Below are 19,227 nucleotides of genomic sequence, written 5' to 3'. Positions count from 1 at the left end.
ACCAAGGAACTCCCACATACTCTTGTCTGTGGGAGGAGCACCAAGGAGCACTGCTGTCTGTGGGAGGAGTGCCGTTTTCTGGACATGACATGACCACTGCAGTCATGAAGACACAGAACTGTGCTTACATGCACAAGGCAGAGTGTGTCAACATTCAGTCAAGGCTGGGGACGGACTCTATTCATGAATCCCACCATTCTCTAAGTAACTGCAGGCTATTAATGTTTGCTGAAGGAGGAAGAGACATTTTACTAAACAGTATAGCCACAAGCCATCCTCTGGTAAAGAACTCACCTCTGCTCATGCAACTAACTCTGATCAAACTCAGTGTGTCACAAAAAAAGAAAGTAAAACAGGGTTACTCAGGAAAAAAGCGATCAATGGGAGGAGAAGAGAAATAAAAGATGACATAGGGTTGAACAGGATCAATATATATATATATATATATGTATATATATATATATATATATATATATATATATATATATATTGTGTGTGTGTGTGTGTGTGTACACAGGCAGAGAACAGGAGAGGGAGGGAAAGAGAAAGCTGTCCACTATTCAGGCCAACATCCAAAAAAACCTGAATAATTATGCTTCCCTTAGAAAATAAATAAATGTAGAAGGGCTGTGAATGTACCTCAGAGATGAACCATTTGCCTAGGAGGCCTGGGTACCATCCCCACTACCATACACAGAAAGGTCATGTGACTACTAGGAGGCCTGGGTACCATCCCCACTACTACAAAAGGAAAGGTCATGTGAAAGTCAAGATCCATGAATAGATGATTCTAAAGGACAGGTACAAGAAAATCATGTTACCAGACAGGACAGTGACAGTGACAGTGACAAACACAGTGGTATTGGGGAAGGAACAAGCATCCAAAGACCTCTCAATCCAGCTACACATGAAGACAGAATGTTCCCTCATGCCAGCTAACGCCCTTGAAGGTCTTCTGAGGCTTGAAAACTGATCTTTTTTTGTTTTCTAAACACCACAGCACGGAGGTGGTGGCTAAAATGTCCCTGTTACCTGGATCACTATGTCCCCTTAAAGCAAATGTCATTTCCTAACCACACTACATGCCCCCCTGACACACACACTCACACACACACACACACTCACATACACATACACACACACTCACACACAAGATCTTACACACTGTTCCACCAAGAATATCACATAAAGTGTGAGACACATCAGCTGCCAAAGTGAGGAAGGACAGATTGTTCAGAATGTGTAAGGATCTATATTCAAATATCGTTATTTACACATTTAAAGACTACATGAGAAAAAACTGTTAGAAAGTGACAGGAGACAAGAGAAAGAACATTCAAAGACATAAGCTAAAATTATCTTCATTGTAATTATGGGACCATATCAGAAATTGTTTACAAAACATATTTATATAGTTCCACTACTTCTGTCCATTACAAGTTATAAAGATGATTTTCTGTACAATAAAATAAAATCATAAACTAGCCATGGAACAAATATTTAATGCTATTAACATAGTGACTTTAATTTTTTTACAAACTAATTAGAATGGCTTTAACGTATCAGTCAATTAACAGAAATCAGGGTGCCCTTCCTACACAGAGTATTCTACACAATGAGAACAGTAAGACCTAAGAGTCTGAAAGTGAACCCAATACTGCAAGCGTCTAGACAGGATAAATGGTCAAAATTAGACACGAATGACCACTGTTAAGTCAGAGAAACCAAAACAAGTTAACAAATTGAACACAGTGAGTCAAAATTAACAAAACACCAGTTACAGCTAGAAATGCTCGGGTCTGTTAAAACAGACAGATTCACCACAGTGCTCGTGGGCGTGAGATGACGCACGCGGTATCTGAGGAAGCTCGGTCTAACAGCTGTGTGTAGGATGAGCTGGGAAGGGAGGAGATGGTTCAGACTGCAGAACGCACACTGAAGTACCCTGCAGATGGGACAAAGCTCTGCACAGGAATCTGTTGATGCCTCAGACACTCGCTAGCACACCTGTGTCTCGGTCTATCACTCGAGGTCAAGTGCAGACACTTCCTCTAGAATTATGTGAACGTGTCAGATTTTGGGAGACCTGGGGTTTGAGGGTTAGAGATCCACAGGTGCTGCATGCACAGAGCCTGCTGAGACACTGCAGCAGGAGGGATTAGGCATGAGGGAAAAACAAACAGGACAGCAGCCACCCACAAACTCAGTAAAAAGAAAGTGGGAAATCCAAGGGCCATTCCTTAGGGTTACTTCATACTGTTTCCATGACCACCTAGTTACTGCCTTCAATACGGAGATATACCTCTTAGGATTTAATTTGGTATTTAAATCATATGTATAATTATCCCAATCTCTAAGGAGTATTGTAAGATAAAATGAGATAATGTATATTAATAGAAACCTCTAACTGTAAATGCTATAACAGTAAAGAAACATTTCCCATACTGAGCTAACAGCAAAACTATCTCTTTTGTTGCTGTTAATTTCTCTTTGTTAAAAAAAAATAAGCAGAATGAAATTCTCCTTGCCTGAATCCCCCAATTCACGTCTAGAACAAAGGCTGCATAAACAGAGCTACAAACAAGCATCTGAAACAAAATAACCTCAAAAGAAATCCTTCAGAAACTCAAGGGCAAACTTAATAAACTCGGCATACAGAATAGCACATGCTGTCACGCCCTTCTGCTGCTCAGCGACCCTCCAAATCTCAAGCCAGAGCAATATGTCCTAAGGACTCACTACAGCTTGACTCCATCCCGCTTCCAAAATAAAACTACTGTAAAGCCTCTGGATGCACAGAGAGGGAGAAGTTATAAGCCAAAGCGCTACCTGCGAAGGACCCACTGACAGCAAGAGAGAACTCAGGTGGCATCCCTGACACAGCATCCCTGACGGGTCACCCTCCTCCTCAGACTTAGAGGACACTACTAAAAGCAGTAACAGCACATGCTGGCTCTGACTCCTAGGTGGGATGGAACATGGATACTGAGCTGTGCATTTGTGCTTTCTCAGACCAAAAGCATCTGTCAGGACAGCACAGCGTCTCTGGCCCCCAAGGCACACACTGTGTCCTTGGCCTCTGCAGCACCTTACTCTCTCTCTGCTGTCCTGCTCGAATCCTGCAAGAGCCCCATTATATTAGCACTATGTCATAGGTGCTGAGCCTTTGAAGTGACAACCAAAATCAGCATAAAAGGCAGCTTTCAAACTCTTGTCTCACTAGCAAGCTCCCCCCCACCCCCCGGAGAGCACTGAATGAATCAACCCTGAACTGAGACAACTGTGTCTTCTGGGGGTGCAGCAGAACCAAACTTGCCATAATAATCCAAAGTCCATGGTCTGGTAATAGTCCCTGACTCCCTACAGGTAGGAAATGTCCCACTTGAGGGATATTCTGCAGAGTGCATCTTTCTACTCAGAAAACACAATGCCATCCGCTCGTCCTTCCAGTCACCCTGCAGCACCAACACAGACAGCAAACCTACGGTGTACTACCAGCATGACAGCATGACAGCATGGCATTCCAACAGGTACTAGAAGAAACAGAAGAAGCTGAGGGTGCTAGGGTTGGCTCTGGGCAGCAGGAGGCAGTAGCAACACGAGGTAGCTTTAGACATCCCGCCACTGTGCAGCAGAGCCCAGCTTCAGCAATCTGCAGCATGGATCTCTCACCAGGTTGCGTTCATGTAATGATTTTTAGTTTCCCATTCTATCTGCTTTTCCTGCTCCTGATTAGCTAAGGCTATGGCTCTCCCCAGAATCTAATGAATAAATCAACATGTTTTCAATCAGTCCTTTTTCTGCTTAAAATAGTAACCTATTTAAAAAAAAAAAAATCCCTCCAAGGAAAGCGCTTAATAAACAACACGAAATAACCAGATTTACCAAATCCTCTTACCTTAGTGTTCCCTGCTCTCATGTGCACTGTGCACTGTGGTCCTCAGTTGACATCGATGCCACACACGATGGTATGTCCAACAACCAACACTGAGAACCTGGCTTCTTTACCTCGTTCAACATCAACTGAGCTAAGAGCTGGCTTCACAGGGTTTTAAATTACACTTAGCTGAGATGGCTTACCTGTCTGGAATACCTAGCCTCTTGACGCTTCTATAAACAGAAAGAGTATTTGCAACATGTCGGTAATTAAACCAGAACCGGGATGTGCACACCTAGAGTTAAAACAAAAACATGATTTTATGAGTCAAACCATGAATTTCAGAATTATCGTAGTTGAAATCTATGTGGAAATGCCTGAAGAAAGCATTTCGGGCTTAGAAACATCAAAGAACATAAAAAAAAAAAAACCTTTCAATAAAACCAATCTCCCTAAAGAAAGGCTCTTACAACTGATAGTAAATAAGATTGCCCAGCTGAAGAGAAAACAGTCCACACAGAACTTAACCAAATTCTGACCTAACACAGCTCATCTCCACTTCTGTGCCTCTGTAGTGTCCCTATTTCTAAGAGAGTTGATTCCTTAGAATCAAAGAAAACATCTGTAACCTCCTCACAGACTAACTACCCTGTGGTATGCAATGTCTGTATCTCAATTTAATTGCTTCATCTGTTGTGGGAAGTGAGACAGACACCAAATACAACTTACAAAATAGGTTCATACACACATGAGATGAGCTGTGTTATAAAGTTACTGAACACTACAGGAAGTCAACCAAATTTTTCACTTAAGTAAAGATCACTAAAAATATCAAGGGACCTAGAGAGGGGCTAGAGAGACTTGGCTGTTATGCTCGCCTACTGCTCTTGCAGAGGACCCACGCTCAGTTCCCAGGACCCAGGAAAGTTCACAATCCCCTGTAAGCCTCGACTCTGGAGAACCATTGCCCTCTTCTGACCTCCATGGGTACTGCACTCACAAGCACAAACCCACACTCAGATACACACACATATACAGAATTGAGGAGAAAAGTCTCTCTTAAGTTACTAAGGAAATCTAACTTTAGCACAGAAGCTATTTTCCTTTTTTTGAAATCTACCCCAGTGAGACATGCGGACAGACACGTGGCAGTCATTGTATCTGCGGTACACTCTCCTATCTCCTGCCATAGGCCTGTGACTGAGCAGACGTGACATATCTGCGGGAGGGGTATAACTGTTGTGGTTTCCTTAATACTTAAAGTGAATTATCATCTGAGAATGCAATGGAACTGACTGAAATTTCTAACCACATTAAAACACGTAAGTCAGTATGGGTAGAATGGACATATTTACATACATTTACATACATGAACTCCTGTCTCTTCCGACTGAGCATTGGCCAAAAGGAAAAAAAGAAAATAAAGAAAAGAAATGAAAACAAAACAAAATGGATACAAGTCACTGCCAGAGCCTACAGTCCCTCTAACTGAAAGTCTGAAGATGTATAAAACAATTAGAAGAAGCTAACCACAACGAAGGCCGGGGTTTCTACTGCACTTTATGCAGAAGTAAGGGCCTTGTGTCAGCTTGTTATTTAATAAGCATAAGAAACTGTCCTCACTTTCAATTACAAATTATTAGCCAGAAAATTAACAAAGACTAGAAAGAGAACTAAAAGAAACGAAGTAGAGATACCAGGAAATATCAACTTAATATAAATTATTAAATATTCAGCCAATGGAGTGCATGAGGAGATACTGTAGGGGCGTGTCTTAGCCATTTGTTTTCACAAGAGGAAGTGGAGATACAACCGTGGCGGCCCTCCTGGGACCTTCTAAAAGGACACAAGGAAACTGACGCTGACACTATGGGAGAGCAGTGATGAGGGCGAGGAGCAGCCTCAGCTCGTCCTTCAGCACCGCCTCTTCCTCCTCCTCTGGTGAGGGGAAGACTGGCTTCATGGTTTCTTGGCTTACTTTGTTAGAGGGCACAAAAAGGCTTATACCAAACGGGTAGAGCTAAAGTTTCCTTCTGCCTCGCTCGGGCAGGCGGGTGGCAGGCTTCACTTACCTCTCATCCTCTGCTCAAGGCTAAGAGCAAATTAACTCGGACAGGAAACAAACTTGGAGTTCTGAAAATCTAGCTAACAACAAGATGAGGGACCTGTGTGGTTTCTGGCGGGAGGTGAGAAAGGGGAGATGGGTAGTAGACAGTGGGTACGCGGCAGGTAGATCTGGCTGCATGGAGATGTCACATGTCAGATCAATGTGTGCTGTAACACTGGATCCACCTTACGTTTTGAGGCAGGGCCTCTCACTGAATCTGGACTCAGCTAGCTTCAAAGATCTCCTTGCCTCCACCCAGTCCCAGTGCAGGCACAGATTTTTCCGCCCTGCTCAGATTTTATGTGCCCCTGGGGATCTGACCACTTTACCGGCTGAGCAATCTCCCCTGCACCATTTCTGGTACTTTCAACTGGGCATGGACAAACTTCGTGATTCTCTGTTTAAGAAAGCCCAACTGACTGAGGTTTCATGCTGCAGTAGAATCTGTTTCTCACCCTTCCTGTCATCTGGAGCACCAGTACTGAGACGTTGACATATGTGTAGCTAAGCTAACAGCTCTCCCGTGTAGCAGCAGGGTCTGCACACCAGCTGCTATCTAGTCCACACCCAGGAACTGCTCTCAGTGGTTAACCGTGGAAGAACCTCCCCCCACACACCTTTCCTTCTAGCAGGGGTCAGCCTGGGTCTCTATGACTGCCAATGTTAAAGTCACCTCTCTCTTGTCTTTCAATCCCTCCAGAAAGTCTCCTGTGGTAGGAGACACACCCTGGGTTATCCCATGCTATCCTACTCTACTTGATGGAAATATAATGGCAATTACACACACCGTCACTGTAACTGCACTTTATTTTACGGCCTGTAGATGACCCCATCCTTTTAGGGGACAGCCCTGAGCAAGCTCCTTGTAAGGCCTTCAGGAAGTCATTACTCTCGTGTCTATGTTAGACTTTGGGTATATTTCTCACTTTATTGTGGTCCCACTATATTCTTGCAAGGCCGGGTGTCAAACATCCCTCCTCTTTCAGCGTGAGTTGATGGTGCTGACACAGTCTCTGCTCCTTTCTTGGCCTTCCTGCCCTTCCCTCCCCCTCCCCTCCCCTTTCTCCTGGTTGTCCGTTGCTATCATCTAAAAATGATTCCCAAAGTTCATAGTCCAAAATTTAACTCCCACTTCAGTGTTGACGAGATCTCGAGGCGGGGTCTCTGGGCAGGAATGAAGACTGACTAAGGTCATCAGGCTGGATCCATGACAGTGTTAGTGGTTTCGTAAAAATGAGATCTGACCTGGCAGACTCTCTGCCTCACCATGCGATGCCCTTGGCTAGACGATGGTTCAGTGACAAGCTCCCCACCCCCTGAAACTCCCCCCCACCCCGCCCCTCTACCACTACTTGGAGAGGCTGGTGCCGGGTTCATGGACTTTCCAGCCTCTAGAAACGGGAGCGAAACAGAACCGTGTTCTTTATATGCACCCAATCGCCGAGTTTTTCGGAACTGAGTCTAGAACCTTTGTCTTGTACTGAAGCAGACTCAGTCTTTCTCCTAACCAGATGCCATGACATGAAACTCTGGTAATAAAAAGGATCAATGTACAGGAAAAGTGAGCTTATGTGTACTCTATTTGGGGAATGACAAGCACAAACTCGTGCTCCAGATTGTATTAAAGATATAAATTTACACCACGCAGGGAGTTGGAAGGTAGAGAAAAAAACTAGGCCAGTAAGCAAACCGTGCTGAGAAACGAAAGAATGCGAAGTCAGACATTATTTTCTTGTGTAGCAGTCAAACAGGAAAAAGCTATTGAAACAAGAGCTGAGTTCAGAACAAGAAGAGCAGCCTTCCTGGGGAAGGCCATGCGCCACAGCTCCACACCCCAGGAATTCCTGCTGAGGAAAAGCAGTCAAGTCCATAAACACGCACATTTAAGAACAGCCAGGCAGGTGGGGTGGTGCGTGCTTAGCATTCCAGCTTTGGCAAAGCTGAATCCGGACTGCTATACATTGGGGGTCAGCCTGGGCTAAAGAGTGAGATCCTCAATTTCAAACAGAATGTTCAACATAACTCTGAACAAAATAATAAAACCTTAGGACCTCAATATCCAGGAACTAAATGATACAATGTATCCCAACACAGAAAACCTCACAGAACTTGGAAAAGATAAGAAACCTATATATCCATGAATAAGGAAAGAACCTAAGCTATGGTAAGGCAATGCAAAAGAACAGACTAAGGGCAGTCCCAGTGTGAGAAACACACAATACACAAATGCAGAAAGAATCTCTATGCTCTATGAAGACAGAGGGGTTCCCCAAATACTGACTCTGGAATGTGGAGCATGAAAACACTCACTCCTTTTAGCTGAGGTAAAATTCACACAGGCAATTAGTCTGTCTTTTCTTCTTTTACTCCTTTCTGTATGATTTGAATTTTCTACAATTATCATTTCTTGCAAACATAAAAAAGAATAAGACAGCATCAGTAAAATTATCTATAAACTAATACTACACAGAAATTCATTCATTTCAAGCATTAAAATAATTCTACATTTTGCACGTTTCTCATAATGACTGCACCTCAAATGCATTCTTGTATTTATTTACAAATCGCCACTTGGCAGAAAAATTTAAAGTAAGAAATATTATTAGTAGCTATTGTCAATTTAAAATAAAGTTAAAAACAAAAAGAGTTGCTGATTTTGCTAGAGTGTCCACATCTGCAAACCCAGCACGCAGGAGGTGGAGGCAAGGGCACCAGCAGTTCAAAGCCAGCCTCAGCTACATAGTGAGTCTGAAACCAGCCTGGGCTACATAAGACCCTTTTTCAAAGAGAGACAATGTGGGGTGGGAGAGGAAGAGGAAGGTAAAAAAGGGAGAAGAGATAAAGGGAGGGAGGGAGGGAGGGTTTTCTTTTTCTATCAAATTTTTTTATTTTACAGGATACATTTTATTTTTAAAAAAATTAATTCACAATTCACTACATATAGATATACATATAGATGATAGATAGATAGATAGATAGATAGATAGATAGATAGATAGATAGGAACAGACAATATGAGCACCAAGATCCATGTTGAAAGAGCATACTTACCAAAACAGCCCAGTTATTTGTATGTCCACTTCTAAAGAACTGTTCTGCTTGATCCTGTGGGTCGGATAAAGGCAAAATCACTCACGCATACACACATTTTATGGAAACATACAATTTCCCAGAATTAAAGAGGGGTAAACAATATTCAGGACTCATGGACCTTTTTATCTGAATTTCTAGATTTACTTATGTGCAGGCGAGCTTTGCTGGTATGTGCACCAAGGGCACGCCTAGTGTCCACACAGGTCAGAAGAAGGCATTGGACCCTCTGGAACTGTTGTTCTAGACAGCTGTGAACCATCAAGTAGGTACTGGGAACCAAACCTGGGTCCTCTGGAAAAGCTAAACGGCTCTTAACCACTGAGCCATCTCTAGCCTCTCCTGGGCTTTTCTATAATAGCAATCAAGTTCATTTATGAAGCTATTTACTTGGCCTTATGAACAAAATAATCAAACATAAACTAGGAACTACTTGCTGCCAAGCCTGGGGACCTGGGTTCAATCCCTGGACCCACATGGTAGAGAAAATTGACTCCCATATGTTGTCCTCTGACACCCACAAGCGTCCCATGGAGCATACAATCAAGTAATTAATGTTAATTAACTAATGCCAATTAATGTGGCTTCTAAAAGATACTGTTTACTACAAAAAGCCCTACCTAGTTTAAGAGCTAACTGAGAAAACAGCCCTAACCTAGAAATCTGGAGATCAAAGCTGCAGTCTTGCTTGAGATACTAATTAAACAAAGTAACTTTAATGAGGATGTTTGGCTCTGGGCTGAACATATAAGTTAACCGCAGAGCATTTGCCTACCAAGGATCGGCCCCAGGACTTAATCTCGAGCACGGATAAGTATGTAAGTAAAGAAAGTAAGTAAATGTACTTATCCCCTTCCACACACTCTGAGCAAAAGCACTGCCAACCCCACACCACGGTGTCATTTACAGAACCACAGAGACATGTTGCACATATGTCCTTGCTTTAAAACTAGGAAGCATTAAACAAATCCAAGTGAAGTCACATTTTAGTCTTTCTGCGTGGAAGTTATCCGTTTAAAACCGCAACCCACGCACCATCTTCTTTTCTCATGCTCATCACTGCTTCTCGTCTTCTTGGGTACCGGTAGCTTAGTGTGCTCGTTAAAATCCCCTCTTCCCACAGGATCTAAGCTCTAACAGGATCGGGCCTCTCATCGGGTAGATGCACTAATGCAGTACAAATTTGGCACACTTTTGATTAAATATTTTTGAAGACATGACTTTATGCCAGTGACCAAAAGCAGCATATACAAAAACATAAGTCATTAAACTTCAAAATCCTTTTCAGGTTATACTGATAATCCCTCTATTGAAACACTCTCTGTGCAGTGAGAATATGGAAACAGTTATAAGAACTTTTCGACATTTAATTCCGCTCTGAGTATAACAGTACCCTGAAGAAAGCTTTGATCCCAAGTGTGAGGTCGTATCGTCTCCCTCCTTCATCAACCGACACAGAATAACCCCTTGTGCTTCTAACATCGGCGTCGAGCTCAAGTCACGTGACAAACACTGCTGCTGATTCTCTGAGATCTCTGCAGTTATGGTCACTCTTTAATATCAGTCACAACACTAAACACCAGCTATCCAATAGTGAAAATATTTGAATATTAAAACATACTGAAGCATCTATATAAACCACTGAGGTTTTGTTTCAGGTTTTCCCTTTCTCTAGCTATTCTTTCAGGAGATAAGTTCCCACAAGCCTGCTTGTTTTTAAACACTTTATCTCAGACAAATACAATTTTTCCTCATTTTTCTGTTCAAATGTCATTCACTATCCATACTTTTTACATGCTGAATATGTGTATTTGAACGCACGGATGTATTTCGATATGTCCTCTAGCCTAGTGTCACTCACCGTTCCATACCATTGCAATTCGAAAGTGACATCTGCTATTTCTACACATTAAAAACTTCAGCATAAACATCATCTTCCCAACTAACAAACACAATGTTTCATGACACAATGTTCTGTTTGCTTCTCTACTGCTGTGACGGAATGCTGACCAAAAGCAACTTGGGCAGGAGAGGGTTTATTTGGCTAATACGTCAGAAGGGAGAGCCAGGCCAGAACTCAGGTAGAAAACTGGAGGCAGGAACCGAAGCAGAGGCCATTGGGAATACTGATGATTAGCTTGCCACCTGCCCAGGGATGGAGGGTAGGTACTGCCCACAAAGATGGGGCGTCCTCGTCAATCATTAATCGAGAAAATGTCTCCAGAGACTTGCCTACAGGGCAATCTTATAGAAGAGTTTCTCAACTGAGGTTCTCTCTTTACAGATGACTCTAGCTTGTGTCAAATTGATCAAAAGGAAAACAAAACAAAAAAAATCAAACAGCAGACACATTAAAATAAGGGCGGATGGGCACAGCACCAAACCCAGGTCTGCTTCCGAACTGCACATTGTAGAGCAATCAGCATGTCTGAATTCAAACCTGGATCTATCACTCACTGACTCGAGCATACCTTAAAGAAGCAGCCTAACTCCCCCTGCCTTCATCTTCCATCTATAGAGCTGGAAGCAGACTCACTGAATGTAAGAACAGAGATTGAAACAAAATTATTGCCTAATAAACGGCGATTTCAGCTGTCTGGCTAACAGAAAACTTTCAGGGACAAAAGTCCCATTCAAGTGTGAGAACAGACCCATCTCTACATCCACCACCCCCCAAGTCCTTTCCTAACAGCTGCCTAGACGCCAAGGAAAGCAACAAACAGGATGCTACTGTGAATAACCCATTGCTTTAGGGATGGGAAGGCCTGAACTAAAAAATGAGCTGTACCTGACAGTGGGGCAAGTCAGTTTCCACTTTAGACTGGAATTTCTCCAAAAGAAAATGAGATTTGACCTAAATAATCTCTAGGCTCAAAATTGTCACTCCACTGAAACTTTACTGACAACTCGGCAATGTAAAGTTACTCACTCAACATTCAGTTGATGGTGCACCCACTGCGTGCCAAGCACCTCGAAATATGTGTGGTGATAGGAAAATCACCAAAAGGCATGCCATTTTCTCTGTATTAAACATCAGAGTTTAATACAGGTGGACATGTAAATGCACTGCACTATTATGTTCACTTACTAACTACTGTACACATAGACATCTACCCTGGTGGGTATGATAGCTTATCACGGTGCTTGCCTGCATTAGAGATTACTGTCCACTTAGCAAAGAACCCACCACACAATCTATAAAGACACCAAATGTGGTTTGTAATTGTAACAGAATACAACTTTGTCAGAGGTTTCCCTACAGAAGTGACATTTTGGGTGAATATCCGAAATATGAAAAAAAAAGGATAAAAGACAATTCCAAACAAGGAAAATCTGGGCCAGTGGCAGAAGGGGTCCCAGTGGTTTGAAAAACTCAAAATTTAACAAACCGAAATATTTAAAGAGGAGGGGAGGCAAGAGATTTCAAGAAGGGACCCTGAGTGACACGATCAAGTCAGCAGCTTAGAGAACAGACTAAGAACCAGAACTACTCCAGGCATCGTTAGAAAACGACTGCAGTCTAGGTGAGAGATGAAACTTTGGCACAGTGTTTTTCAAACGTCTGCTGGCGCCCCGGGTTCCTGAGCAGGCAGGGTAAGCAGGTCTAAAAACAATGCTAGAAATCCAAAGCGCTTCGCTGGAGGAATCACTGGTAAAAGCACGGGAAAGAAACCTGACGTCCTACAGCCTCGAGAAGAGGTAGGTCGGGCCAAGCCGCAAAACACCAAAGCCGTGACAGTCCTGACGCAAGCCCTGCCTGTCACAGGAGCAGAGGACCGGGTCCTCCTCTGTCACCGAGGGCTTAAGGCTGGATCGGGTCACTGTCCTCAGGACGGACGGTCCACAGCACAGCCCGGGGAGGAAAGATGCTGCAGGCAGCTTCCCTCACGGTCCTCCCTGGGGTCAGTCCGCAACAGACACCGATGCCTACCTCGATGTGACTAACGGCGGAGCTGCCGAGAGACAAGAGCGCCAAGGCGATCAGAGTAGACAGTCCAAGGAAGCAGGGGGCCGCCATGTTTGCCGGCTTCTCTCGCCCCGGACAGCAGAGGGGCGGGGCGAGTGCCGTAAAGCAGCGCGCTGCCGCTGCCGTGAAAGGTTTTCGTTGTTTGGTTTGCTTTTTGGATGGTGGTGGGGATGAGTTGTTTTGTTTGTTTGTTTTGATTTTTTTATTTTGTTGTGTTGTTTTGGTTTTTTTGTTTTGTTTGCCACAGCATACACCTTCCTCCATTCCGGTTCGGAGTGGCTGGGGCAACCTAACTGGAGAATATTTACTCAGCTGCGTTTCTAGGTTTGTTTTGTAAAATAGACAAAATATTTAAGGAGAACGTTTTTAAAAGATAAATTGGGATCCACCAAATTTGCTGTTTCCCTTTTGCGTGGTGCTGTCAGTTCGTTGACTATGTGGACCGAACTTCCTGTTAAAGGACGACAAAGTGGAAATGTGATCACTGGGGTTTGTTGACAGCCAATTTACAAGAAAAAAAAAATGGGTGAGGGATGCTGCAGAAAGAGGTGGGTGGGACCCAACACCTGCCTCTGGCTGCCATAAGTGGGCCTGTAAAACACACACACACACACACAGACACACGAACACACACACGAACACACGCACACACAGACACCATACATATGGGAAAAATAATACAGTATTTCTGGTCATTCTGTTCTATATTTTAAAAAATGCATGTTTGTTGTAACATTACTACTCTTCTATTTTAATAATCCTTTGAATTTGTTTTTTTTTTTTTTTTGAGACAAGGTCTCACAAATCCCTGCCTGACCTAAAGCTACCTTGAACTCAGAGACTTGCCTGCCTCTGTCTCTTGCGTGCTGACATTAAAGGCGTGTGCCACCTTGGCTAGTTCTCCTCGAAAGTGTTTTGTGTCCTTTTTGTTTCACAAAGTATTTTTAGTTTTTAGATTTTATTTATTTTACGGGTATGGATGGTTTCCCTAAGCACAGTGTGTGTGCATTACCAGCAGAGGTCAGAAGTGGACATCGGACCCTCTGGAACCTGAGATGAGGTTGTGAGCCACCACGTGGGTTCTGGAAACTAAACCCAGGTCCTTTGCAAGAGCAGCCAGTACTCTTAACCACTGAGCTATCTCGTCACTCCTGACAAAAACCTTTTGTAATTAATGCTCTTACCATCAAATCTTGTAACTTTTTTTTTCAGGATATCAGAAAAGAAATGCTAACTGGAATTCTATTAGTGTCATTAAAATCAATTAATTTGATAAAAATTGACATCTTTTAAAATACATTCTTCCATATGAAACTCTTATTATTTGTATTTTCTAACCAGTTATTAATATTTTAATAAAAACTTCAATACTATCAGAAAATTTAGATATAGTTATCTAAAGGTATTTTCAATATCTGTTAAAAATCCTTATTAGATATTAGTTTTCATTATGTAAAAAATACATATGCACATCATCTAGAATATTCATTTTGCATTTGGATACAAAAATGCAGGGATTTTTTGTGTCCAATATTATTTCATGATTTTAATAATAAAGATTTTCTCATTATCCTGACAATAAGTTACTAACTTTTAATTTTTTGTCCTGGAACTCACTCTGTAGCCCAGGCTAGCCTGACACCCAGATATCTTCGTCCTAAGTGCTGGAATTAAAGGCATGCACCACCACTGCCTGACTTGTTTTTTTACTTTTTTACTCCTAATAAAAATCTGTGAATTGCCTTTTTGATTCTTCAGTATATTTTTTCCCATTTCTCTCTCATGCTTTAAGTTATGACTCACTATCAATTACTAATATTGGTAGGAAGTAGCAGTTCCTATTTTGTTTAAAAATTAATGGTTTTCTCGGTTTCCACTAAATCCACCAGCAGTTCTTGGATTAGAGTATCCATTATCCAAGAAGTAAGCCTCTGTCTTAGTCAGGGTTTCTATTCCTGCACAAACATGATGACCAAGAAGCAAGTTGGGGAGGAAAGGGTTTATTCAGCTTACACTTCCTACATTGCTGTTCATCACCAAAGGAAGTCAGGACTGGAACTCAAGCAGGTCAGGAAGCAGGAGCTGATGCAGAGGCCATGGAGGGATGTTACTTACTGGCTTGCTTCTCCTGGTTTGCTCAGCTTGCTTTCTTATAGAACTCAGGACTACCAGTCCAGGAATGGCACCACTCACAAGGGGCCCTCCCCCCTTGACCACTAATTGAGAAAATGCCTTACAGCTGGATCTCATGGAGGCATTTTCTCAACTGAAGCTCCTTTCTCTGTGATAATTCCAGCTTGTGTCAAGTTGACACACAAAACGAGCCCGTACAGTCTCTATTTTTTTTTTTTTTGGTTTAAGTTTTCATCAAAAACTTCTACTTTCCAAGTACAGGCTACAGCCAGTTTCACATCCAAAAGAATGACATAGGAGCAGTTTTAAACATCATGCAGTACTGTAAATCATTCCATTTTTATCTGTTAACATATGACAGAGCATGGTTTATAATTCTTTATCATTCATTTCATTAACTTGCTTGGTTTTTCAGTAAATCAATTCATTGAGACTTAAACTGGCAATGGAAAGAGAAACAAACATTTGATTGATCAAAATTATACACACTCCCCAAGATAAGTTATACCACAGTCTTTCTATGCTGCTTTGATGTCCTTCAATACGATGACAATAAAGACTGACCTCATAGACTCAGAAGTGACTTGAGCCGATCAGTACATCCTGCTTCCCTTCTCACTGACACTCATTCCGTATCCTGTTTTCTTCTCTAGTTCTCTCTTCTTTAGGCATCAAGATCATGACTGTGGGGAAAAGGTTCAGTGCGTAAGAGCACTTACTGTGTAAACACAAGGACCTGAGTTGGGGGGACCCCAGCACCCAGGTAGAAAGCCAGGTGTAACCTGTGTAACCAGCACTGGGGAAGAGGTGGGGAAAGAAGAGCTCAGGGCTTCATTGGCCATCGGCCTAACCCAAAATTGTGAGTTCCAAATTCAGTGAAAGACCCTTAGACCCTGTCTCAAAGGAACAAGCTAGAGAAGTAGAAGGCTTGTCATGTCCTCCTCTGGCCTCCACAGTGTGCACACGCTGCACATGCATGTACAAATACACATAGGTGCACATACATACACAAGATAGGTGGGTGGGTGGATGGATGGATAGATAGAGTGATGGATGGATGGATGGATGGATGGATGGATGGATGGATCAATGGATGGACAGATAGGGATAAACATAGCTAAAATATTCTTTCCATCAACAGATAGTTAGTTGACATCAGCTATTTACTACACATTGTACCAGACATGGGAAACACAAGAAAAAACATAAATAAAGCAAGTTTCTGACCTCACAACTTAGAGGAGCTAGACATTGATAACAGAGACTTTTAGTCACATATCAAAGACTAACAGGAGAGTTTCTAGAGGAAGGTCTACTCACTTAAGAAAAGCCAAAGTAGGTTTCCCAGGAGGAAAGCATAAAGCAGAAATTAATATGCTAACTAAGTGTTAGAAGACTCTGCTATTCGGGTCCCAGTCCACCATGTCCAGAAAGCTCTCCAAGCTTGGCACAAAAAGGATCCCCATGCTCAGTAGGGTCTACCCTTCTTACTGACTTTCTCTGGAGAATGTCTCTAAGCACAGGCACCTGACCTTATCTGGAGGATGACCCTGCACTAAAGCTTCCTGCAAGAGATGCATGATTCAGCACCTAAGTCCCTCTCACCCCTCCCACCATATGATAATTAGGTACTGTGTTATGACCAATCAGCCCTTCCTACCTGTAACCCTCCCCCCAAAATCTCTGAGAACAGTCACATTAAAACCTGCCCAGCAGGTTCTTGAAATTCCTCTTCATGTAAATGAAGCATTCGAAGACCTCCACCTCCACCAGTAATGTATGCCCACCTTGGAAATCTCCACCCACTCCCCAAGAGCTATATAGCCCTTGTCCACCCCAAGTAAAGTTGAGCTGTCTCACTGAAGCTGATCCCAAAAGTCAATCTGTCAGTATTCTTGGCCTTCTGAACCCTGGCCCTGACTTCTGCTCCCTTTGTCCTGGAGAGACAGTGGCCAACAGCCTCCAAGGAAAAGAGAAAGCCACAGTGACACAGAGGGCAAACAGAAAAGCTGTCAGGAGTGTGCTACCTGTGTGCACACTCCAGAGCAGAAAGAAGTTTAGATGAACAGAGGCCTGGCGAGGGTTGCATTGGAAAGGATGAATTTAATCAGGACCAATCACAATCGATGAGATCTCCCAGTGTGCTTTGCACCCTATGGTTTAATTGTCACAGGTAAATCTATTTGCTATAACAGTCAGAATCCAAAGTATTTGACTAAACGGTGTCACATCTAACAGCCAAAATATTTTTTTTTGAGCAGGGTTAAATTTGATAAGAGGAAATTGTATGTATAGAATTCAATTCGAACAGAAAGAGATAATTAAAGGAGACCTGGGTTCCCGTGTACCTGCACCTGTCTCAGTCTAATTTTGATACTGAATGACCTTCAGTTCCATTTTGGCTTGACTTGAAATGTTTTTCTTCAATCTTTTCAGTCAACGGCTAAACAATGTTTTGTTACTCCGCCACAGTCCACTTCCCTATGACCTTCTAATTAGCGGCAGACTGACCTCTAGTGCAAAAGGAGAGCCATTGCCCTTCAGTGTCTCCTGTCTGAAAACCTTGGGCCGCTGTTAAAATGCCATCATGACCTGGACATAAAGTCATGTCAAACTCCTTAGCAAATGGAAAGTTGTTAAAATCCTCCCATGTCAATCAAGAAGCCTCGAGTTCTCTTGACACCAAGCTGACAGATGGAAAATTCAGTTCTCCATGAATTGAGAATTCCCTGCAAGTGAAATCTAATTTTCTTAATCGTTTTTTTATTTAGTTGTACTTTTTTTATTATTTATTAAATGTCCGTTGCAAATCTCTGAAATCTTGGGAACATTTAATAGTCATTTTAATTACACCGTGTCCTGTAAACTATAAGACATCCAGACTGAATGACTCTTCTGTGGGGGTTCAAATGAGAAATGTTCCCCCAAAGCTCAGGTATTTGGACACTTGATTTCCAGTTGGTGTTGTTGTCTGGGGAGGTTCAGCCTTGCTGGAGGAAGCACGTCCCTTGGTGGAGAGAGCTTTGAGAGTTTAAGGTCTGCCCCACTTGCAGTGTCTCTCTGCGTTTGTGTGTGGTTCTAGCTGACTACAGCCATGCCTTTCTGACATTACAGACTCTCCTCTGGAAACGTAAGCCATCTTCTTTCTATAAGTCGCCTTGTTGATAGTGTTTTTATAACAGCAGTCAAAAGTGACAATTCAGCTATAGGAGGATACTGGAGAGAAGAGACAGAGAGAGGAATGAGTATTCTTTGTAGAAATTTACTGCAAGGATGTCACAGCAAGCAGAACAATGGCTCCATAGAGATATGTAAGGACTGAGCCTGTAAACTTGAGAACATTTTACTTTACATGAAAAAGAAATGGATTACTTTACATGAAAACTTTTAAGATGTGATTAAATTTAGCATGTTAAGAAAGGGAGATTCCACTGGATTACTGAGAGAATTTAGACCACAGGAGTCCTTAAAGATGCAGCAATGGGCTTCAGAAAAGATGCAAAGGCAGAAGTGGTGGCCTGAGTGCCGGCCGAGACACAAGGGTTGGGAGAAAGTTCTGGACAAAGAAGTGGGTTCTCCCAAAGCCTCCAGACGCAAGGCAGCTGCTCCATCTAATTTGGATTCTTAACCTGCAGAGCTATAAAACAGTGCATTTGTTTTGGGCCACTAACCTGGTTTGTGGTTAATTGTTTAAGCAGCAAAAGAACTCATCCAGCACCTATACCCTGACTACTTAGTCACTGTTTTCAGGGCATGGTTAATGAGTGTTAATAGGCCTAGATATCTCGTTTCCTTTTTGGTTTTCGTAGAGCTGCTAGTCAGTAACTGCAAGAATCACGAACGTGGCATGTGGCCGCAGAGACGACTTTGTGAGTAAAAGCGTTTGTCAAGCAAACGTGATGACGTCACTCTATGAAACTCACAGTGAAGGAGAGAACTGAGTCCTGAAATCTGTCATCTAACTTCCACATGCACATCATGGGAGGTGTGCACCAGAACATGCACACACACACACACACACACTCATGCACTCTCACATGTGCATGCACACAC

At 42.6% G+C, this 19,227-nt stretch overlaps 1 protein-coding gene across 1 annotated transcript in view; it reads right to left on the bottom strand.

Annotated features, from left to right (window-relative positions):
• Pigk (phosphatidylinositol glycan anchor biosynthesis class K) overlaps window positions 1-13,107 on the bottom strand; it is an 81,208-nt gene extending 68,101 nt beyond the window's left edge. Inside the window, exons 1-3 of the mRNA XM_028754297.1 lie at window positions 13,006-13,107; window positions 9,036-9,089; window positions 4,081-4,172 (exon numbers count right to left, since the gene is read on the bottom strand). Of these exons, the coding sequence (XP_028610130.1) occupies window positions 4,081-4,172; window positions 9,036-9,089; window positions 13,006-13,092 (233 nt within the window). The 5' untranslated portion in view covers window positions 13,093-13,107. The remainder of the gene's footprint in view (window positions 1-4,080; window positions 4,173-9,035; window positions 9,090-13,005) is intronic.
• Window positions 13,108-19,227: the final 6,120 nt, after the last annotated feature.

This window comes from Grammomys surdaster, unplaced genomic scaffold (genome assembly GCF_004785775.1).
Source record: "Grammomys surdaster isolate TR1022 unplaced genomic scaffold, NIH_TR_1.0 125996, whole genome shotgun sequence".
In the NCBI taxonomy this organism is placed as follows: Eukaryota; Metazoa; Chordata; class Mammalia; order Rodentia; family Muridae; genus Grammomys; species Grammomys surdaster.
The sequence above is the reverse complement of the archived record's forward strand: the minus strand, read 5'-3'. Positions and strand labels throughout refer to the sequence as shown.